At 33.3% G+C, this 24,859-nt stretch overlaps 1 protein-coding gene across 42 annotated transcripts in view; it reads left to right on the top strand.

Annotated features, from left to right (window-relative positions):
- The window catches only part of LOC135200192 (ankyrin-2-like), a 702,328-nt gene that overhangs the window by 559,566 nt on the left and 117,903 nt on the right, over window positions 1-24,859 (top strand). For 34 of the 42 annotated variants that reach the window (XM_064228609.1, XM_064228607.1, XM_064228592.1 and 31 more), the window contains 7 exons: window positions 3,805-4,106; window positions 8,988-9,194; window positions 9,515-9,707; window positions 10,564-10,763; window positions 10,942-11,178; window positions 14,545-14,562; window positions 20,473-20,521. In XM_064228609.1, the coding sequence (XP_064084679.1) occupies window positions 3,805-4,106; window positions 8,988-9,194; window positions 9,515-9,707; window positions 10,564-10,763; window positions 10,942-11,178; window positions 14,545-14,562; window positions 20,473-20,521 (1,206 nt within the window). The remainder of the gene's footprint in view (window positions 1-3,804; window positions 4,107-8,987; window positions 9,195-9,514; window positions 9,708-10,563; window positions 10,764-10,941; window positions 11,179-14,544; window positions 14,563-20,472; window positions 20,522-24,859) is intronic. The other 8 variants (XM_064228626.1, XM_064228606.1, XM_064228605.1 and 5 more) reach the window with 2 other exon arrangements.

Genomic DNA, 24,859 nt, shown 5'->3' with positions numbered 1-24,859 from the left:
ACTACTACTATCACTATTACTACTATTCTATTGCTGCTACTACTACTACTACTACTACTACTACTACTACTACTACTACTACTACTACTACTACTACTACTACTACTACTACTACTACTACTAGTATTGCTCATTACCACTACAAACTCCTCAAGACGTCTTGTAGCTTATGTGAATCCCTGGTGATGCGGGACTCCTATGAAAGGCCTTGAGATTTTTTCCCAAGTTTGGTAGATGCCCAACAGGCTCTGGTCTTTTCTGAAGCAGTGAATGATAGTTTTTGTTTAGTTGGATGTTGCCTTCTCCCCTTTTGATACCCCTAACTCATTTTTGCTTGTGGCCTTTTTATTTTGCTTGTTTTTAACACAAGCTGTATTATTAGTAGTGTCTATGGGAGCTGGTGCACAGTTGAATTTGTATGTGTCTTTGTTTGCGTTGAGAGTAATCCTTCATCACCTGACCCGTTTTGTTCCTATATTTTTTTTTTTTTTTTTTTTTTTACAATTTTTATGTGTTTTTTATTAGTACTATATCATTTTGAATTAGCTTGTGTGTATGATTTTTCAATAGATAATAGATCCCTCCTGAAAAGAAGCACAACTATTTTTTGACTCAACGTAAGAACTCTGTGAAACACGAAACGTACTTTCCTTGAAAGTATTGTGGAAATTCAACCAAAGCTACGCAACATAATACTGTAATTTTTTTTTTTTTTTTTTTTTTTTTACAAAATAAGATTGATCTTTCATGATACTACATACTAAGAAAATAATTAGCTTTGGGTGCAGTCTAGGAAATCATAAGGTCAGATGATGAACCAACATTGAAAAGAACTTTTTAATATACTTGAATGATTTGAGAAAGGCTGCTTGCATTTTCATGCATGGTGTGTTGCTTTAGACAAATCCCACATGCACATGAAGCACACTACTAGTTCAGAAGCGTCCAATGCTTTTTAATTAGCCACATACAGCCACTCCGTTAACCATGTAGAGTATCTTTAAGTTTCTTTATAATGTAATTATATTGATATTAATATAATACCCTAGTTATGCTTTAAGATTGTGAGCCATAGTTTCTCTTTGAAACAGAAATCATATGATTCCTTCAGAAAATTACTGCTTTATTCTTACCTGTAAATATACTATCTGAATTTTATATTAGATTTTAGTGGTATTCAGTTGGCTTTGAATAAGACTTGCTCATGAGATCAGAGATGGCTGTAACTAGGCTAAATATTTCTATTCACTGCCTCTATTCCACTGGTAGCTTAAGCATTTTAGAAAGCTATCACTCATTAGTGAACTACATGAAACCAAAGACAGAGTTGAGTCTCTCCGTGTTGATCGTTCTCAGAATCATCTGGTTGACACAGGAAGAATTTGAAATGTTCCGGGCTTCAGTTGCTGGTTAAAAACAACATAATTACTGTCGTACCTCATGAGTTGATGTCTGGAGTACTAAGTTTTAAACTTGAATAATATAAGTAAATCAAGTAATTAATGAATTAATGCACATGAATATTTTAAGACTGGTGATTTGAGGTACATCAGTAACATTTCTCATTTGGACTGTTAAGTACTGTAGTTCAGTTTACTGATTTGCAGACAAATACACAAACATTTTCCCTCTCCTCTTCCCCATTAAAGGCCAATTTGTTGCAAAAATATTGCTCTGAAAAAATCTATTCTCTTGCATGAATCATGTTGTTACTGCTGTTGCAGCAAATTGTATTGCTCTAAAATGCTGAAGTCAATTATTTTGCAAAGCTTTTTGAAAGACTTTTATTTTGTATATTTGATGATTCATGCAAGTTACACATAGGCCTGTTAGAGTATTGTTGGATTCAAATTGATTTCTTCCTGTTCCTCCTCACCCCTGCTCTGTATATTCTCTACAAGTTCCTTCCTGCATGACACAAGGTTACATTGAGTTGCCACTGATTCACTGTTCTGGAATAACAAGAAGATAACACCTTGTCGTCGTCAGTGAGATTTGTGATCTGACTTGTAATATCAATGATTGAATCAGAGAAGCGATGATTTAGATGCTTCTCATTCTGGCTGTCTGTTGATAATTACTCTCTTCACTTATGAATCACTTTTTTATCAGGAGTGCATACACTGTGTGCATGTCTTCCCATAGTATTCCTCATTATTTAATTTTCTTTGTTGAATTATTCCACTTCATACTGATGACCTGCTTCTTGGGCTGTAAGAAAGTGAAACTATTTCCATTTAGGTTTTTGAGGCAAAAACATGAATACCCATTTGGCATTCTACTCTTGAACTTTCTGATATGCACAGTTAATAGAAGCATATATTTTTTTTATCAATAGTTAGGTCCTTTGATGTTATTTCAAGTTTATTAAGTATTTTGCATAGTATGATATTTTACGTTCTTTTAGAATGAAATTTTAGAACAAAATTACTGTAGATAACAGCTCCTGGGCACTGTTTATAGGCAAAGCCTTCACGGCAGACAAAACTGCTTTATGGGGAAGCCCCTTGTTTATGTACTTTGAGATTGCAATATCCTAGTTGGTATTTTGTACAAAATGTGCATCATTCCCCAGATGAATGTGCTGTTGTATTAGTTATACAGAGTACTTGTTCAATATGTTTTATTTTGTACTAGGTCTGTCATTAAAAACCTAATAGAGGAAAATATTTGCCATTGGTCCCATTGGAGAGTGCCAGAAACATGCCTGCCGTGCCTTTGTCACTCTTAATCACAGTGAACAGGATTCTATGTTTAAGTTCTAGGCAGCTTTTATTGACATCAAGCACAATATGTGCAACCTCAAAGGGGTGCATTTCATAGACCATAGATTTTTGTAAGTGCCTTGGAATTGCACCATGTCTTAGCTACTGCTATGTAGTTGCTATCTTAGGTGCAGTCAACTCTGTGGTCTCCTAGTATGCAGTCCAGGGTTGTTAGACTTATCATGCTTGATGCCAATAGATGTATGCTTTTATATAGCATGGAGATATAGTTTTGATAGTTTTCATTTGAATTAGGGAGGAAAGCTTATATCTGAGAACCTCAAATTACCCTTTGAAAAGTCTATGATAATATTAATTCTATTTTATTAGTAATGCAGTTGACTGATTTTCTTTTAAAAATATTTAAAAGATTTTCCTCCCTTATTCTACAAAGTATCTTTTATTGTACGTATTGTGAAGTTGTTTTAATTTTGTTCTTAGGAAGAATCTACTTTAATGTCTGTATACTGAATTGATTTTTTTTTTGTAAGAATGATAAATTTAGATGGCATGCATTCCCTACAGTCACGAGAATAAAGTTAGTGCAATGCCTGTTTCACTTTCACCATTTACTATACCCTATTTGTAGAAGTTACTCCCACATACACTTTTTAGTTTGTTTTTTCATATAGCTTTTATGTCTTTTAGTGAATGTAGCTGTGGTGTTTAAATATCTTTGAATGGTTATTATGATAATAAATGTTAAGTCAGAAAAATAATTTTTAAGTATTTTTGAAAATTAGAATTCAGTGAAAAGCCCTGAATGCTTTCATTTTGAAATCTTATGTACTGTAGTTGAATGTGCTAGATGAATATTCATTCCAAAGTTGAATAAGCATTCAGCTTTGATTTTTTAGTTTTGTTTTGAGTAAAGTTTAGCATTTAGAGCTGTTAGTGACAAAAGAAAAGCATTTTTGGAAGCATTCTTATTACCTCAATAACAAAGTGATTCTTCAAGCTCTCTGGCAGACTTAGTCAAGTTTCTTCATAAAAAAGACTATATTTCAAATCTGCAATGACTAATTATTGTTATTTCCAGGCGGCACAACCCGTGCTCAATGGGAGGATGTCACAGGCTCTACCCCTCTCACTTTTGTCAACGATTGTGTCAGCTTTACTACTACAGTTTCTGCACGATTTTGGCTGATGGATTGTAGTAATATACCTGAAGCAACTAAAATGGCCACTGAACTATACAGAGAAGCTATACATGTGCCTTTTATGGCTAAGTTTGTGGTATTTAGCAAGAGACACCAGTTGGAGGAAGCAAGAGTTCGCGTATTCTGCATGACTGATGATCGAGAAGATAAAACATTAGAAAATCAGGAAATGTTTGTTGAGGCAAGTCACTTTACTAGTCATTATTGGTCTAAACAAATATTGGATTTTTGTTTGAGTGTATTTTCATATTTATTAAGTAAGTTGCCAATAGATCAAAGCCACAAAGATAGCAACAATTGTGCAAAAGGTAGTTATATGAATTTTTTTACATTAATTATACAGCATTATGATTGTTCCATTTTATATCCATCTATATTCTATACCTTTATTTTGCTGACAGATTTCATATTGAAACTGGATAACTGTGCAGTGGAACCTCGGTTTTCGTACATAATCTGTTTCAGAATGTCCCACAAAGTCCGAAACGTACAAAATCCAAAGCAGTAATTCCCATAATGTATAATGTAAATATAATTAATGTGTTTCAGACACCCAAAAATATTAATAAAAGAAAAGTGTATTTTATAGGAAATAAACACATTTTACATACAGAAAACAATGGGAAATGAATGTAAATGACTATGAAATGAATAAATGAACATTCAACATCATTTTTACCTTTATGGAAGACAATTGTTAGCATATGGAAGATGGAGAGGAGGGGAGAGGTAGGAGGAGAGGTTATTGTTTGGAAGGGGAATCTCCCTCCAGAAGGACTTCGGGTCTCAAGGACTTATCTGGGATTACTTCTCTTCATTTTTTACTGGCACTATCTGAGGTTACTTCCCCTCTTAATTTTTTACTGCCACTAGGACCAGTTTGAAAGTCAATGGACTCCTGTCACACAGCAAAACTGTCCAGAGATATTAATTTGTGGCATTTCTTTAAAATTTGTCTAAAGTTGAATATGGCATTGTCATTAAACATGTTGGAGACATGGATTACAACTTCTTTGTTGGGATGATGATAATTCTCCACAAACTTTTACATCACTCCACTTTGCAAACATGTCCTTAAACACTGAGGTAGGCACATTATGTATGCCCATTCGCTTTCTGAATTTTTTAAACCACCCTCTGCTGCCATTAAATACATTAACAACAGCACTTGTTGTAGGCACTTTCTCATTGAGGTCGGCATGCAACATCCTCCAATACTTTGCTACAAGTTCTTTCTTAAATTCTATGGTGTTTCTTGCCCTTTTTACAGAAGGACTAACACTTGGAACTTTCTGTGGCCCCATGATGGCTAATTTAGTAGTTGCACTCGAAAAAGGCACAAAAAGCACAAAAACAATGAACATTAAAGTGGAATGGGGGTCACGAGAGAACAGGGGATGCTTTGCTTGGGCATTTGGCATGGGGCCTAGTCATGCGGTGGGCCCTGGAAGGAGTGTTCCCCAGTGTACAAAATCCAAGGATATGTACAAAACGAGAGACAAAATTTCGTTGGAAAAAGTCTACAAAAACCAAATTGTGCAAAAACCAGGACATATGAAAACTGAGGTTCCACTGTATCAAAGTTAATAAAAGGTAAATGCCTAGAAATTAGTAGGGTGGATCTTATTAGTGCATAGTGATAACAAAACAGAAAATAGTTCAATGTATATCATACCATTTTAAATGGTTTGATTTTTGTCAAAGAATTTTTTAAAAATATTTAAGTTTGGTGATCAATCTTCAAAGAAACATGTAGGTCATGATAAAATACCGAGTATGAACCCACACCTGTTGAAATTTTGCCAACTAAGATTTGTTCTATATAATTCCAATGCGTACTGATTTACGGGCTGTTATTCCATGCCATAAATTGATCACCTTGTGGTAGGGGTGTAAGAATGCTACCACTGTAGGTCCTGCGTGTCGTAAAAGGTGACTGAAAAGACAGCTGCTGCCTTGCTGTCTTACTTTTTTAGTAAAAGGCTAGGCCTACCGCCAACAACTGTGGCAACTGCTGCCTTGCAGTTTTACTTTTTAGTAGAAGGCTATGCCAACCGGCAATTACTGTGGAAACTGCTGCCTTGCAGGTAGACTTTTTAGTCAAAGGTGAGGCTCACCGCTAGTAACTGTGGTTGATGTAAGGAAAGGCGCATCAGGCAACCAACCCCATAGTGTAGGGATAACGGTGGGAAAGATGATGATGATTCCATACCATAAGTTGTATGCTGTAGTACTAGTACAGCACTAGTACGGGTGCTTCATCAGATGTTTTGTGTTTTTCCTTCTCATAAGTAACAAAGACCATATAGAATAATGTAGCCTGTACATGACCATCCAACAGTAATGCATAATTTCTACCTTAATGTGACATGTGCTTATACACATTTTTTTTAATTTAGACATTTATTTGGAAAATTCATTATACTAGTATCTAAAAAGGTAACCTAGTAAAAATCCATCATGAAAGTGTAGCTGATATGCACCGTTTACTAATATTGGTAATTTGATGTCTGATAAGCTGATAATAGTATACATAGTATGTTTACTTAAAAAAAATAGAATGGCATATAGTCAGCTTATTTTGTATAATTTCTTACAAGTTTTCATAATGTACAGCTAATGGAATGAAGGGCAGCTTTTATCATGTAGGCTTCTACATTACTTTTACAAAACAAACAAATATTGTAGTTAATAAATGGAATAAGATCTATGCATAAATGAAATATCAAAATGTCTCAGTAATTGGGTGGGTACTTGGAAATCTTAGCTTAATGATAAATAATGTTGCCAAGACCAGGAAGAACATTCTTTATTAAATGAGCTTTCGAGATACAAGACCTCATCATCAGGCTGAAAAATTGACAAGGATGAGAAATCACTGAAATTACAAATAAGGAATTGTCTTACTAAAATCTCCAGTAAAAATGCATACAAAACAGCAAATACAATCTAAATAATTAATCACAAAATTATAAAAAAAACTAAAACACAATAAAACTAAGACAAACACAAAACATAAAAATAAGGTGAAGTAAACAAACCGCCACACCCAAAATAGGTACACAAGTGGGTCATTAGCCATTTTACTTTGGGTTTGGTAGTTTGTTTACATTTCACCTTACTTTTTTATATTTTGCGTTTTAGTTTTTTTTATAATTTTTTATTAATTTTTTAGTTTGTATTTGCTGTAATTTCAGTGATTTCTCATCCCTGTCAATTTTTCAGCCTGATAATGAGGTTTTATACCTCAAAAGCTTGTTTAATAAAGAATGCTCTTCCTGGTCTTGGCAATATTTATCATTAAACTAATGAAATAGTATAAAAATTACACATTTACTTTATTTTTTGTTGTATACTACATTATGTTGCAACAGTTCATGTTGGTTATAATTAAATTTTATTTATAGTACAGAGTGAAAAGAATTCTCGCAGCACTCCAATGTATTAAATATTCCTACATGTGGTTCACATCCTTTTAACATAACTTGGCAGTGTGAGAATCCCTTGTCTTATAAATTCCATTAACATAAATTCAACTGACACTGTATGGTTTCTCTTTGGTCTTTTGAACATTATTTCATGAATTCCTTTTCCAATTTATTTCATGAATTCTTTTTCCCATTAGCAGTTCCTTTCTAGTTTGCTCAAGAACTTTTACTGATGAAGCTCAGCAAGTTCTATGTATTTATAATCAAGTTCACAAGTACAGATGCCACTTCCATTGTCAAGAGAAAGTAATAAAGTATTCTTTTTAATACTAGGTGATAAGCTTCTTATTTGTATCAACACAGTTATTAGTTAATTGGCAACATCTTAATTACCTCCTTATATTTCTCCAACATAGTCACTTCCATAAGCATTCCCAAACTTTGCTTCTCTTCTATCTTCCACACACAACAAATCTTCATAATACTTACTCCATTGATCCTGTACTGTATTATCTTTAGACTGCCTCGTTTAGTATCAGAGCCATTTCTTTATTATTCTAACCTTCTGCTTTTACTTTCTTGTAAAAAGCTTATTCCTTGGATTTTTTTAGCTTTGTTGTTCTCCTCAGTTTCTGCACTACCCAGTCCATCCTGTACTTGTACATGATGATTTCTTCTCTCTTTTTCTATCCCTAAACTTTTCATTTTATCCAAACACTTACTAGTACTTACATTCTCTCTTCCTACTCTCCTTTACCCTCAAACACTTTGCTGTCTAAATAACCAAATCATGGAATTTTAAAAACTCATCTACTCCTTCGATCTCTTAAGACTCTATTCTTATATACTACAGGAGCTCCACTTACCAACAGTGTAGTTGGATATGATGTTCATGAATTGTCTCAAAATCTTTTTGTCAGTATTCATGCAAGTAAGATCTGGGATTTTACTATTTTTCTTATTCAGTTTTGAATTTGATAATTGGTACTATTATACTTATTCTATTAAAAAATTATTTGTAATTCCCACCCCTAGTGGTCTAAAATTTAAAGATATCCTACTCATATGTATACACCAGGTCATGTTTCTAGGTTCAAAGGACTATAGAATTTGTTACAAAATCCATGTAAAGGTTTGCTGAATTTTATACATAAAAATTATTGTTGAAAGAAAAGAGTTTGTTGGTCAATTTTAATGTTTTAATAATGCCAAGAGGAAAGATTTTGTTGGTCAGTTTTAATGTTTTGATGATGCCAAGAGGAAAATTATTTTCATAAGGTTGTAATTTTCTGTATATACTAAGAAAAGCCAACACATTGTAAATTAGAAATTTGTTAAGTAATTATTCCACATCTAGACTCAAAAGAGGATATTTTAGGACATTTTAAATGGGAGGATGAAAAGATTCTTAGAATGATTTAATGACAATGCGGGAAATTAAGAGGTACAAAGGGATTCTGACTTTGTGTTATTAGGAGACCCTAGAAGTATCCTATGGTTTTAATTTATTACACTCTGCAACAATATTACTTTGAGGATCTTTATTAATTTTTAATTGTAGCTGAATGTAGCCAGATTTGAAATTCATACAAATGCTCTTATCAGGTATTCCTAAAGCTTAATTATTAATGCAGGTTGCAAAATCCCGGGATGTGGAAGTTTTAGAAGGTAAGCCACAGTTTCTGGAGTTTGCTGGTAACCTCGTTCCAGTTACAAAGTCTGGGGACCAACTTGCCTTCAATTTCTATGCGTTCCGTGAAAACCGCCTTCCATTTACTGTTCGAGTGAAGGATCAGCATGCTGATTGCATCGGAAGAGTTGCCTTCATGAGGCAACCCAAGGTATGCCTGTATGCTTTTTGGGCCTGTCATTGTTGAAAAACCAATGTTTTATAGTACCAAAGCGGTTTACTTTGGATGAATGGTTAAATTCTGATGATATTAATAAACTTAAATAATGACAAAAGAGTTTCTTTACATGCATAGTCTTTCAGATAACAAAATCTTGTGCTCTAGGTACATGTATGCTACAGTAGTTCATGCTACAGGCTCTTATGAAAATGGAAAAAATGGTGTTGATGTAACATAAATGGGTTTTAATAAGATTATATGCAAAGTATTTAACATCAAAACAGACTTGGCAGCTACCCTTGATCTTCCAGGATGGTCGTTGGAAGAAAGCTTCACTAGTTAGCCTGCTAAAACCCCCTGTGTTTCAGGTTGGGCGTGGTGACCCCCCTCAGACCCCCATCTGTAACCTCAACATTGCCCTGCCTGACAACATCCAGCCCGAGCCTGCGCCCTCAGAACCTGACCTTCTCGCGTTGGAGAAGAAGTACTCCTTCCTCTCCATTAGTGAGTAGCTGTTGTCTTGTCATCAAAGCAGCCATCCTCTTTGTTCCTTAAAACATTGCCCCTTTCCTGTCCTTGATTATGGTGCAGAATTTTGAAAATAATTGTATTTGTTAAAAGTCTTTTTAAGTGATTATAAATATTTGCATGCATCTTTTGTTCACTATTCTTGCTACAAAGTTAAAAGACAATGGTTTTATCATTATACTACAGTTATCTCTAATGTGACTTTGAAATTCTGAACCTAAACCTCCTTACATGTAAACCTTTACAAACCTTATTAACATAGTTCTGTTAATAACCTCAGATTTTTTCAGTCAGAATGTTCCCCATTGTACTTTTCTTTTTAAGTAAACCAAACCAGGTTAAATCCTGGTAAAGAAACATAAAGGATTGTTGTATAAGAGTTTTGCCCCTTTTAGTGCTACTTCACTGTGGTATTATCTTTAACTAAAACTTTCATTATATGTTTGAACTTTCATTTGAAAGTTTCATTTGAAAGGACTATTTTTGAGTTATATGAGATTTTAAGAATAAAGGTGCTCGTTGCGTCCCATGTCTTAGCCTCATTGTCACTTATGCTAATACGAGCCCAGCTTTATCTCCCTAACCTGGGGATCACTGGCCCAGACCTTGTTTATTGAGGATTAGACAGTAGAACACAAGATAATAGAACATCATCTTCATCCTAAGTGAGTACTGAATGTGCAAATCTAATTCATCTATCAGTAGAAGTCTAAGAGAAAAAAGAAAATAGAGGTATAGATTTAATCAATACAGTTCAAGATTATGTAATTCATATACCATACCAGATTTTCATTGCTTAGCTTCTCTTGACTTTAAATTTTTTTTTCGCCAGGTAAAGCAGACACCATTCATAAGGCTGATCTTCGTTTGACTGACATATCAAATATGTTGGGCACTGACTGGGTTGGTCTTGCACGAGAGTTGGAGATCAGTGACTCTGATATCAATATCATCAAATCACAGTATCCAGATAATGCTCCACAGCAGGCTATTGTTATGCTCAGGCTTTGGATGCAAACATCTGGCAATAAGGTGTGCATTCAAGTTTACTGTGTGTAAAGTTTAAGAAGAGTTTAATGGTGCAATACTAGTCCACTTTTTAAATTTTTAGATATACTTTTTTTCGTTTTGCCTATTACATTTGTCATGAGAAATTGTTTCATAAACATTTCTGATTAAGAATTTGATCATTCCCTTTTATCTTTGGCAGGCAAATGGAAATACACTTGAAAAGGGTCTGAGGAAAATTGGCAGAGATGATATCGTTAACCAGTGTATTTTCAATGTTGAACTTGTCACAGATGATATTGAAAGAGCAATGGCTAAGGCTCATTTAGACCAGTCTGGATTTGAAGCTTTCAGGGAAGAACTTGGACCATCAAGGGATGCCACACTTAATCGTGATATTTCACTTGATGTATCATATGATGAGCAGGACATGATGAAGGTAAGAAAAAGTTCTTTTTGGATGATGGTGACAAAAGGATTGCTAGCAACAACATGCTTTAACCTCCTCAAATTTCCCAGTTAGCCTGTAAATATGTCTGTACATGTATGTGTCACATAATGATTAATTGAGCTTGTAATGATGGAATAAAAACAGCTAGCATTTTAAAGCAGTGGAAGGTATTACTTTTCATATTTCAAAGTGAATTTTGATGTAAGTGGGATAGTACAAAAAGATTTAAGTGAGGTTAGAGTGTGGTAAGAGGTAATACATTCTAATGAATCCCTTGAATGTAATGCTTTCATTGGAATCGTTTAAGGTTTATTATGTATTAAACATATCAGAAATTATATAGCATGATACTCACTAGTACATTATACATATGTGTTAGATGATGCCAGGAGATAGTATTAACGTATATTCAGAGATGGAATTTAAATGTTATAGTTCTGTATTCATTTAATTTTGGAGTTTTTTGTTAATATATTACTCATCTAAAAAGCATTAAAGACATCAATACAGATATTATAAATTTAAGGGGAGTGCTAACTCCATTATAAAGTATAAGTGCTTATATCCACCTTATGATTGAGTGGATTTGCTTAAAATTTTTATCACTTATTCTTCAACTAATAATGAAAATTCTCACTAGGGGAAATTTAGACATTCAGCTTCTAAGTTTTTATATTTTATTTTCTATTTATTTATTTATTTTTGCATTAAGAAAACTAAAACTTTTCCAAAATATAAAAAAAAGTTTCACTCAAAAATGAATTTCCAGAGATAAAAATCAAGATATATAGTTATTTTACACCGTGAAAGCTTCACTGAAATTGGTTGTCTTCTTGGAGATATAAGCATTTATTTTTTTCAAAAACTAAGTTTTGGAAAAATGGCAATAGAAAAAAATTTATGCTTGTTTTGTAATAACTATGAAACTGTGACAGTTAGAAGGCTAATTTTTGCACCAAAACCATTTTGTCATAAGAAATTTGCCCTGAAATTTACAATATATGTATTCAAATGAATAGAACTGTGCTGACTCCTGATTTGTAAATTACCTAAAATTTGCATTTCTGGGGAGCACTGACATCACAAGGCCCCATTCTATAAAGTAAATGACTTTTTACCTAATATAGTGTAATGATTGAAGGTTATTTCCTTCAAACTTTTACCATTGAATCTACAAATAATACTGAGTAAACACAAGTCTTATTTCAGTCTTCTTGGAGATCGGAGCATTTAGTTTTGACAAAAATAACTTTTCAGGAAACAGCAAAATATTTCTGGACCAAAAAATGAGACAAAATAAAAAATATTTGCATTTCTTATCCCTATAAGTTATTATGCTAACACTAGAGAAAATGGGATGTTTTAATGAGGAAGAATTATTTTTGAATAAATTTTATTATTTAGTTGTCCATGCTTTTTTTTTTTATTTGTCTATTCACAATGCCATAAAAGCGATGAACAAGGTTGTCCATGACTCAGGTTAAAAATTTCTTTTAGTAATAACATCTCAAGATATGTTTATTTACAAGTAAAATGGTCCAAAATAGTGTACATATATCTCAACCTTGATACCATCTAAAGTCATTAATAGACTCTTACGTATGTCTATGAACCAATCTAAAAATTCTTATTTAGCAATAACATATCTAAATATGTTTAGTTATGTATAAACCTGTCAAAAACAGTTCATAACTTACTTGTACCTATCGTGAATTATTCATACAGACGTTTTTTACAAGTCTTTTTCACAATTTGTGGTTCACGGTGTCATACAAGTGATGAACAAAATTGTCAATAAACCAATCAAAAGTTTTGTTTCTGCATTATTGCTTCAGAGCATGTTTATTTAGACATAAAACAGTTGAAAACTGTTATTAACTAAAATTTGATAATTCCTCGAAATATGGCGGTTGGAGCTCCCCTTGAAATGTTTTGAATGGTACGTGTTAATTTGGACTTACAGTTTTAATTTGATTTGTTGACTCCAAGGTAGGACGCCATCTCATAAATAGCATATTTTTACATAATGATGGTTCAGTGAAACATACTTGCATTCAAGGTATCCTTAAATGCCACTTGCTGTTGCTTAGCATTGTACTTGACATTAATCAAAGGTTGCTGTTTAGCATTTCTGGATAATTGTGAAAAATGGCACTTTGCATGATGTGCTGATAAAAAAGCTTGAAAATTGAAATATAAAGTAATGATGTGTACAAAGTACTGTATCATTATTAAAACTGACCAACTTGTAGAATGAAGAATAACTAAATTAAACTATTATTAATAGGGAAAAGTGTTGTGAAAATTATTGGTAAATATATACGTATATATATTCAGTCATTTGTAACCTGAAGTAGTTTCAAGAATGACTTTGGATTGTTTAGACATTCTTCCCCTTTTCCTAGTATATCATTTTCCTCTTTTTTTCATCTATGTTGTTTGTTTCACTTACATCTTTCCACCACTGAAATTCTTATGCATTATTTCACAATAATTATTGAGTTAATTTACATTCTGGTATTCTTTGCTTCTGCATAGTGGTAGTATACCAAGAGAAATGATAATAACATGGTGGTGTAAAGTTAAGGAAAAATTCTGGTTAGTCTTATATAATAAACACAGGACATGAGGCATATATTAGATATGATTGAGTGAAACAATTTCAGACCTAATAGTAATATTACACTTATGAATGTTAATTTTATAATAGAATTGAACCTTTTGTTTTGTAGGCAGAGACATTATAGTGTTTTGAGCCATAGCTTGTGGTACCAGTGAATATTTTTCTGTTAATCGTGTACTGTATGAACATGCCCTGTACATTACATTGAACTTACAAGCATTAATTAATCTATTCTAACACAGTATTATACAAACTGTTAAGCATAATATTCTTTTTTTATACATCCTGAAACCTTGTTCTTGATAGTTAGTTCACAAAGTCTTGAAAGGGATTTGCTTTTGGTACCATAGTAGTATCTCATAGTGCTCACTGATCTTATTTGTATAAATAGTATGGCCAAACTATTAATAATAGTGTCTAGAGTTTGTTTTTGTGTCACTTAATGTTAATAGCCCATGACTTGATAGAATTCTTGGAGTTGAAGTTGAAGAATGTATTAGTGTAAATGATTGTTTGTCCATTAGGAAATTTAAAAGTACAATATGTTTACCATGTCCATGTTTGTATTTCAGTAAGACTGAGCATGAAGTCAGCTCTATATTGTATTTAAATTCCATTGGTTTCATGATAAAATACCTCTTCTTCTCAAACTTACAGCAGTTAGAGATGTTTGTGCTGTTTTGTTATTATGTTGCCTTACATTGTTGCTTTTGCACGCATGCTTATTGCAGCGCCTTAAGGAATTACGGGTAAGTGTAACACAGAAATTATGTGTAATATTAATTACAAGAAGTCTAACCAGTCAAAGTAATTATTATTACAACTAATTTTTAAAGGTAGCATTCAGTTCGAAATATACAGCAGGTACAGTACACATTTAGTGTGTTTCATTCTTATTGGGAAGAGTTACAGACCTGATAGGAGATCACATGGAAAGAACACAGGACATTAGACAATGGAGAAAACATGTTTCACTTCAGATCCCATAAAGGAGAAAGCTTGAGTTAAGATTTATATCAATTAGGAACTTTTTATGGAGGTAGGTATAGGTATTTCATGTGATCACAACACGACCACCCCATAGCAAGATACCTTTCTAATTCTTCCAGTTCACATTGAACATCAAACAAAATTTAAATCTCCAAAATTGTTATAAAGAATGCAACATTCAAAAACAAATCAGGGGAAGTAGAATTCTATTCTAAGTGATCAGCAACTTGTCTTTCGTGCTAAATGCATTTAGAGTTCCAAAACAAAACATGAATCAGCACAAAAATGTTGATTACAAATGTCAGAAAAACACAAACAAATATTGTTTTCAATATAATCCATATTCCTTCCCAACTCCTCTCTCCTCCCATTAGCATCATGAAACAACAGTTCATTGACATTGTCAAGGCCTAATGACTTGTTTACTGCTTACATCCTGAACCCAGATGAATGGGAGCCACTCCGTCTCAATAACTGTGTTACAAGTTGTAATTTTCTTGGTAACCAAGCACGTGCACCCACTCTCTCTCTCTCTCTCTCTCTCTCTCTCTCTCTCTCTCTCTCTCTCTCTCTCTCTCTCTCTCTCTCTCTCTCTCTCTCTCTCTCTGACATGTTCAGGACATTCAAAAAACTTTAGGAACCTGAATATAATCACAGTTATTACTCCACAACTCGCAATACCAGTTTAGAATTCACTTTTATGATTCACAACACCCACTACCAGGGTTATGTACCACAACCCCCCCCCATGAATAGCAAAAATCCACCAATACTTGGAATCCCTCTAAAAATGCTTATACCTGAGTATTTTAATACAGTCAACCCACATTCGTGTTCTCGAGATTTGTGGACTCTTTTAGTTGCGGAATTTTCTGTGGAACCTATCTAAAAATTATTCGCTGGAAGACTCGCTCATCTACGGATTTTTTCTGACGATAAATATTCACTAATTATAGTGTACTTTGATGTTATTTTCATGACTGAATACATTTTTATGGCACAAAAATGATTTACAAATTTTGAAATATTAATATGATTAATACTGTATCAAGTTTAATAAGATTAAATGATATTAGATAATAAAAATAATAATTCTCTCTCTCTCTCTCTCTCTCTCTCTCTCTCTCTCTCTCTCTCTCTCTCTCTCTCTCTCTCTCTCTCACAGACACGTTTAGGACATTCAAAACATTTTAGAAACTTGAATATAATCATAGTTATTACTCCACAATTCACAATACCAGTTTAGAATTACTTTTTGATTCACAACATACAGTTGACCCCTGGTATTTATGGGGGATGTGTACCACAACCCACGCAAATATCTAAAATCCACCAACACAGGCAGTCTCTGCTTATTGGCGGGGGTTTCATTCTCGGTGGGGTGCTGATAAGCATAAACGCCATTAACCGAAACTATGCAATTTATGACGCTAATTGCTAATAACTGGTTAATGGCGTCTCTGTTAGGTATGTTATGGTGCCAGCCATAACTCTTTTTATCAACACTGTATGGCACCGTAACTCTTATTATCATCAACACCGTATGGCACTGTAACTCTTATTATCAACACCGTATGGCACCGTAACTCTTATTATCAACACTGTATGGCGCCGTAACTCATATTATCAACATCGTATGGCGCCATAACTCATATTATCAACATTGTATGGCGCCATAACTCTATTATCAGCATCTCATGGCGCTGATAACCGAAACGTGGCCTGTTATGGCGCCAGAGATCGCTGATTTTGCCATTAAACCAGTCTCGTGCCATAAAACCGAATCGCCATTAACCGAGTCTGCCGATAACCGATGACTGCCTGTAGTACTTGGAACCCTTCTAAAATGCATTCTTATAACTGCTTATTTTGATAGTTCAAACAACAAAAAACCCTTTAAAAATGATTATAGTACCTGAGTATTTTTGAAACAGTCAACCCCCTGTATTCACATTCTTGAGATAACTGAAAATTGGCAATTTTCAGCACTTGGCACCGTTAACCGGTTAATGACACCTCTGTTAAGTATGTATCAGCACCAATGCTTTATTATCGGTGCCGATAACTGGAACTCGGTGCATTTTTGGTGTTAGACAAGCCCCATAAAATTGGATCACTAATAACCCGGGAATACCTGTACTATATATGTTCCATACAAAATCTGCAAATAGGTGAGTCTGCAAATCCAGAAATGCACATAGGCAGGGATCGGCTGTATTCAGTTATACGTACTGTATCAGTTTATTGGGATAATGCTCAAAGTAGCAGCAAAAGATTGTATGACAGCAGGGTAGGTAACCTAACTATGATTACAGGATGCTGATGACCCACTCAGGATCGAGCAAGTGATTAATGCATACAGTTTTGTAAACACACTATTATGCACATTTGCCTTTACAACCTTATAAACATGCATACATGACATGAAAATACAGTAATTACATAGTGAATATTGTGAATATTTCTCTATGAAAAATACTGTGAATAGGCAAATTTTCTGTGAAAAATGTGTATACTATATGTTCCATAGAAAAATCCGTGACTAGGTGAGTCCACGAATCCAGAACCATAAATAGGCAAGGGTCGGCTTTATTCAATTACATGAATTGTATCAGGTTACGTATTGGGATAATGCTTAAAGTAGCAGCAAAAGACTGGATTTAAAAGGTAGGTAACCTAGCTGTGATTGAAGGATACTGATGACCCACTCAGGATCAAGCAAGTGATTCCTGCACAGTTTGATATGAGCAGTGTTATGCACGTCAATTCATTGTCCCTACCAGCATTCAGCACTTTTGTCTTCACAGCCTTTACAGTTTTCAGAAGTGTGGTTGGGAAGATCTTTATAAAAAATTTCTGATTATAGTAAACTTAATTTTAAATACAGAAATTATTCTTGATATAAATATTTCATAGGCAAAAAATCATAAAGAATCACATGAGCAAGTTTGACTCCACTTTGAAGTCACCCATGGTTCCTTAAGCTAGTTTAATTTGTAAACATTGGACTTCTATATTTCTCTCATAGTTGATTCAATCGGACTTCTATATTTCTTTCATTGTTGATTCAATCTTCTTTAAAAAATTAAGAAGCTTTTGGTAATCATAAGAGATGTTCAGTTATTTAAAGAAAATTTTAAAAATTTTCATGTAGCCATTTTTGATGATCTTGTGTAGTATCACTATTCTTCAGTAGATTTCAAATCATATACTGTATTTTGCAAGTATACTATACAGCTCATACTGTACTACATTCCTGTACATGCATATTTTTATTATGAATGGAAGCCATATTGGGAAGTCTCACTTCATACTGTTTTGCCATTTTTTTCTGTGACTAGCTGCTATCTATTTGACCATTTATATCGCCCCCTTCACTTGTTTTTCCTCATACCATCTGTCTTATTGCCCAACTTTTACAAATTTCACATTCTCTCCCAGCCCTTCCCTTGGAGCATAGTAACTTTATGTTGTGTTGGAAATTGTCATTTGAATTTTACATAAGAATAGTGATGAGATAGCAAGCATCTTCACCCCTAAAACTGTAAAGAAGTGTTATGTGACCAAGTGAGCAGGAAATCTTATTAATCCATGTTGCAAGCACTATCTGATTTCAGTGAACTGTGTTCCATAAGATATAGGGGTGGCTCACATAACTATTTAGTATACCTAGAGTGACCTGGCATAAATACGTATGTATAGGATACATATCCCCAAATTTGATAAGTCATGATTGGTAAGGGAAATATGCAGAGTATATTTGGAAAATTATTTCCATCATGACACACATTACACCACTGATGCAGTCTAGTAATATATATAAACCATGTTGCAATTAAACCTGTAGTGAAATATTTGTAAGTTGTCTCACCTAACCAAGACATCAAGTCTAAAGAAGAATCTAACTGTGAAAGTTGGTGTTGTGTTAAATTAATTATTGCTACGATGAAGTGGCCACATAACCTTTGCAAGGTTCAGAATGTTCCTTGTAGCCTTGTCATTCCTTATCAGAAACAAAGGAGAAAATGTAGTGTGCACTGCCTTCTTTCTCCATAACAGATAGGATACACTTGGGAGCAGTTTCCCCAATAATGTCTCGCCATATCTGACACGAGAAAATCTGCTCTGATATAACGTGATTGTTTCAATTTGGGTTGTTGAGGACATATTATGAAAGATGCCTCTCTGTTTCCAAGACTTCATGACAAGGGGCAAAATTCAAATTTAGTGCATTGGCACTCCAGAGTCAGTTAACACCCAGCAAGGAATCCTAATGGCTGGTTCTTCCTTCTATAACCTATATGTCAGTGATGAACAGGCACACTTTCAGGAAATTCTTTTATTTTTTCATCTATCAAGTCCAATTCAAATAGGTTTCTGCTGGTACATTTTCCTCCCGAAAGTAATAGTAATGGACAAAGGTGGAGTCCCTTGTATTATAGTTGGAAAAGAAGTGAGAACAATATTCTCATCCTCTAGTCAGGACTAATGTTGCCTAGGTATGTAGACATCAAAACAGATGACCAGATTGGATCTGTGTATTTTAGGAGTCATTGATTCAACAATATTGGGAGACAAGCCTCCAGTGTTATTATTGTTATTGATTTGCAAAGTACTTCTTTGCTTTTAAAAATTCCTTACTTGCAATTCAAAGTTAATCCAGTGACCCAGGACAGGTATTTGCAAAGATGCAGAGTATTTCACTGTTTAAATAAGTAAAATAAATAAGGATTATCAAGTTATTAAGCTTAAGTTATGATTACTAATGATTACTTTTGATTACTTAGGATGTTCTTTTTGCTCAAACAGGGTGCATGTAAAGTAGTATGGTGTAATGCCCTATGGAATGTTTGAAAACTACTAAATGTGGAAAAGCTGATTTTTTGGAGGAAAGATTTTATTAAAGTTTCAAGACACAGCAGTTAGCTTGGTCTGCTAAACTTCTTTATTTTTGAAAGTAACATAATACACTTAGTTTGAAAATGAATAGGAAAATGTAAAATTTATACAAAAGGAGAAAGTGAATACTCGGGCTGAGAGCATTCTTAATATGTATGTATATGCAATCAATGCAAGCTTTCCTTACTCATTTGTTCTTTATTTTACATGTATTTTTAGAGTATCATTCTGATAAAGTAATCTTTAGCAGTACAACTGCTTTTTTTATTTTTATGCATATGATAGTTTTCTCTTATTTTTTCAGTCTTTGATTTAATCATTGTCATATTTTACTATATGTAAACACTTTTTTTGGGATTTGGGAGTCGGTACAAATGATCTTGTATGGTAATATGTTAGCACCAGAGTTTATGTTATCTCTATAGCTCATCTCTTTGCACTGGCATAAACAGAGGGCTACAAGGATTGACTCAGCTGAGAACTTATGTTACTTTGTACAAGTTTTATTTGTAAATTCATAGGTAGATTTAGAACTTGTTTTTAAAATTTTAATTCTAAAATATTTGAAATGTAGCAGTTCCAGGTATGTTTAAACTATAGCTTTAATGAAAGTTTTTTGCTACTTATTTTCACAGTTTTTAGATATACAGTATACATAGGCATTATTGTGTATGCAGTCTTTGACCATGGCTTTGCACATAGTCCATGAGCATGACTTCATAATGAACAAATCTATATCAAGTAAAAATGTTATTTCTTTGTTTGAACAGGAAGCAGAAAGTGCTGAGGAGGAAGAAGAGAACCAAAGAACTTATCAGGGTAACTATGAATTTACATAAGGATTTCTTTCCCAGACATTTGTAGTTTTAAGTTATAAGTTTTTTTTCTATTACATTCCTGGTTGTAGGGTAGTATTTCTGTTATATATATTACATATCTATTATTGAATTAAGTGCCAGTACAAATTAGAGTACTTTAGATAGACCACACAAACAGACTTTGTCCCCTCACGCTGTTAGACATTTATGAGCAGTGGGCAGTGTTCATGAGTATCCTTCTCCTCATTGTAGTACAGTACTTGTTATTTTTTTATCTTTATATTTATTTCTTTGTCATTGTAGTTCCCCTTAGTCTTAAAGTTGGTTTCATTTTCACTATTATTCAGCCTGCATTGCTTTTTATATAGTGAATGATTTAGGAAGGGCCCTAACTGGTTTTTATTTGAAGTAAGCTGATGCAGAGAGATTAGAAAATAAAATCATGAAGTAATAGGCTAGTGATTCACTATATTAAGAAATGAAATATCTCTTAGCTGATGACCCAAGTTGTGGCACCTCCTAAACTGCCAGCTCCTGAACCCTAACCCCTGGATGAGCTTGGGTTGATAAACCCCAGATAATTATTTGTTTTATTTGTTTTATTGGCATTATTGCAGAGGGGGTTCCATGATGCATTGGATATTTAATTTAATTGCAAACAGCTCTAGTTATTTTATTAATCACAAAGTTTGGTTGCAGCCTCACCTCTCTGTTATTTTAGTGGTTTTGTTTTTTGTCTTGCTTTCCTTTATATACTCTACAGTTGTAGAACACAGCACAAGTGGTTTGGGCATATATAGTAATAGTCATGTCATTGGTTGAGATTTTAGTTAATGTTTGCTGTTTAATTTAATTTCATATTCAGTGTATGTTGATGAAGAAGAATTACAATTCAATGGAAAGTGCTATATGCAAAGGGAATCCGTACAACTAGGGACTTGAAGAAACATTTGAATAATTTAAAGAAATTCAAGACAGTGATAAAGTTGATTATGAAGTAAGCAAAATTATTTATCCTTGTTTTTAGAGGTGAAACGTCAGTTAAGCAAGAAAAACTGAAAAGGAAATTAACCAAAATTTTTCCATGGAATAAAATAATTCTTAATGTTACATAAAATGGTTTGGTTGACCCTTGGTTAGGCTAGTGACAAGTTTTATATGAATAATATCTTTGGTGTAGGATTATAAAAGTAGGGTGAAGATGAAATATGCTCTACAGCTATTGACATGAATCCATTTTCTTAAAATATTTGGTCAGTGAAGTTAGTCATCGTTTGGTCATCAAAATAAATTTTTATTTTGCTTGGAATACTGAGTAAATCTGTTGAAGTTTATGGTGCAACTGTTGTTAATAATCAATAATTCAGAAGAAAGGTGAATGTTATGAGGGTTCTAAATTAGTAATCATGCCAAATATTATGTTAGTTGCAGGTATTTCAGTTTTGCTCTTTTCCTGACATACTTTGTTTTCAATTAACTAGCATAGTATTTATGGTAAAGTTGACGTGTGGTCTCCAGTATATTGTATATTTGTCTTCTTGAGTAGGAATTTCAGAACTTTGCGTGTAGTTTTACTGTAGTGTCTGCAGTGTTGTGGTTTTTGAAACGAATGGTTTTATTTGGTGCATGCTTTTGATAGTCTTCCTATTTTGATTTACTAAATATGGTGGCAAATTTTTAAAAATATAACTCCAATCTTTATGGTATTTATATACTTTCTGAGTAAGGAGGAATTAACAGTTTTAATTATACTGTGTTTTTCATTTTGCATCAGATTATTAGTATCAAACTTGCAGACTTTGGTTTTATGAATGCTGTTCAAGAATGGTGTATAGTTTATAGCAAAGAAAGAATCTCAATGACAGGCAGCTTTAGATGTTAAGAAGTATGTAAATTAGGATTTAGGAACATTATATCTTGATATGGATTGATGGTTAAAGAATGGTTTGTTATGGAGTGCTGAGCACCTATATGACAAATGGTGCATATCTTTTAATAACTTGCTTTAAAGCTTATTCTTAACTTCTGGTTTAATTGATTTAAGCCTCATCAGTATTTTGATGTTTGAGCTATTCCCTAGTCAATTTATTTTTGTCAAATTCAAAATTTAACTTCTGCTTTATTCACTTCAGTTTTGTTGTGTATTTTCCACCTACCCTTGCTGTTTTCTTTAATGGTCACTAATTTTTGTCACAAGTACTGGTTTTGGGCTATCTTGAACAGTTTTTTACACCTGGTAGATTACTCAGTCTCTTTTTACACAATATAAGGGTACGCAAAGGACATATGCCATCTCTTTAAAAAATCCTGTACCTAAGTGCATTTGAATTAGTTTCCAACATCAGTAGTTATTTTTACCAAACAGGAAGATAAATATGCTGCAAGTTATTGTAAATTTCCTGACTGTTGCTGTAACACAATCACAGATTGGTGTATAGGAGCCTGCTTAACTGACGCATTCAAGAGGGAATATTCTTGAAGGCTTGTAGCTCAAAAGAATGTTTAGAGTAGGCAATGGAATTATGAGTATATGAAGATACATATTAAGGCGTATTATTTGAAGTTTATCTTTATGTACGTGTAATATCCAAATTGTTGAAAATTAAAATTTTACTCCTTTTGTTTCCTTAAAAAATTACGTAATCTAGAAACATTGTTCCTCTGCTTCATGATGTCATTTATTGTAGTAAGGAATGATAAAGTCTGATGTGTCTTAAGGTGTTTTTAAATTTTAATATTATTTTGTTAAAAGTATGCTGTAGGAATCCGTTGTCAAAGGATTTGATCTGATGTATACATTACTTTATCATTATTGTAGGGTTTTTGTTACAAACCTGTTTAGTTTTGTGGACTAATATACTGTAGTTGATGAAGTTTTAAATTGCAAATGTAAAACTTTAGATTACTTAACTTAAAACTTTTAGCATTCAAAAGAAAGTTATGATAATATGCATGATGCAGTATTTCTAAATGAGCAGTATTAGTAAATAATTTTAGAAGTTCAAGATTAACGACTGTGAAGGTTCCCAATATACTCATGAAAAACTGTTTATACAGCCATGTGAATAATAAGATGTTTGGTACTAAATTCTTTTTACCTTTTATAAAAAGGTATTTTTTATACAGCCATTTGAGTTTGTCATCTTCCATTAACATTTGGATATTGTTACTGTCTTTTCATGTCCACTTTATAGCATTAGTGGTAATGATGTTTTAAGAGAATCTTGTTTCCTGTCATCACTGATTTTCAGTTTCAAATTGTTTTCAACTAGTTGTATCCAGATACCAGTTTTTGCCTTTATATCACAATAGCCTTTGAGACTCAAGCCATTTATTCCTTATTGATTGGTATTTTAGTATATTTCATGAATATATTATAGTTATCACCATTACTTTCTTCAGCAAAGGCAAAAGAAATTATCCTTATTGTCTGTATGATTTTATTTAATGTTTCCATACAAAGTGGGAATATCTGGGGTCTTTCAGGGGGTCACTGCACACACACTGACCTACACTATTGTAGTGTCCTTTTGTCCTTTAGGTACAAACCTAACCTAACATTTCTTTACTATATCTGTTGCTTTCCATTTATTCATTTTGACTTCTTTCTACCAAGCTGTCCAACTTCTGCTTCAGTCAGCTGAAAACTTGAATATATCCTAATGGCTAACCCAATGTGAGCCTAGAATAGAAGAACGTCCACACTGACTGACCTATAAACAAAATGTCTTCTGGTTCTAAAATTTTACAAATGATTACAAGTGACATTAAACAATATTAACATGTTTTTTCTTGCAGTGTTCAGTTTTGTGTGTATACACTATATCAGTACGTATATATTATGAATGATATATCATCAAGAAAATAGAATAATTAAGGAAAAAGTTTATCTAAATAATTTCAAGACTTCTTTTGAACAAAAAGATACACTATTAAAAAATCTAGTGTAGATTGTTTCTTTATCATTGCAGTGTTATGGGGTGACATAAAATTCGTATCTTTTCTGTAAGTAAAATGGGTGTTCTTTACAATGAAGCTATCTTGCTGCTATTGCTGACACAGTTTTTATCGAAATGCAAGATAGTTTACTTTGTTGCATATCATATGACTCAATCATAATTGCCTAAACCTGATGTAACCAAGTTAATTAAGATCCAGAGACCAATTTTTTCATAAACTGCCATGGTAGTACACATTCAGTGGACCTCCCCCCCCCCCCCCCCCCCCCCCTGTATTCGTATTCTCCAGATTCATGGACTCACGCCTTTGCTGATTTCTCTTTGGAACATTTCCCCCATTATTCGTCGAAAATTCACCTATTTGCGGTATTTTTCTATGA

The sequence above is a fragment of the Macrobrachium nipponense genome, chromosome 26 (assembly GCF_015104395.2).
Source record: "Macrobrachium nipponense isolate FS-2020 chromosome 26, ASM1510439v2, whole genome shotgun sequence".
NCBI classification, from domain to species: domain Eukaryota; kingdom Metazoa; phylum Arthropoda; class Malacostraca; order Decapoda; family Palaemonidae; genus Macrobrachium; species Macrobrachium nipponense.
The sequence above is the reverse complement of the archived record's forward strand: the minus strand, read 5'-3'. Positions and strand labels throughout refer to the sequence as shown.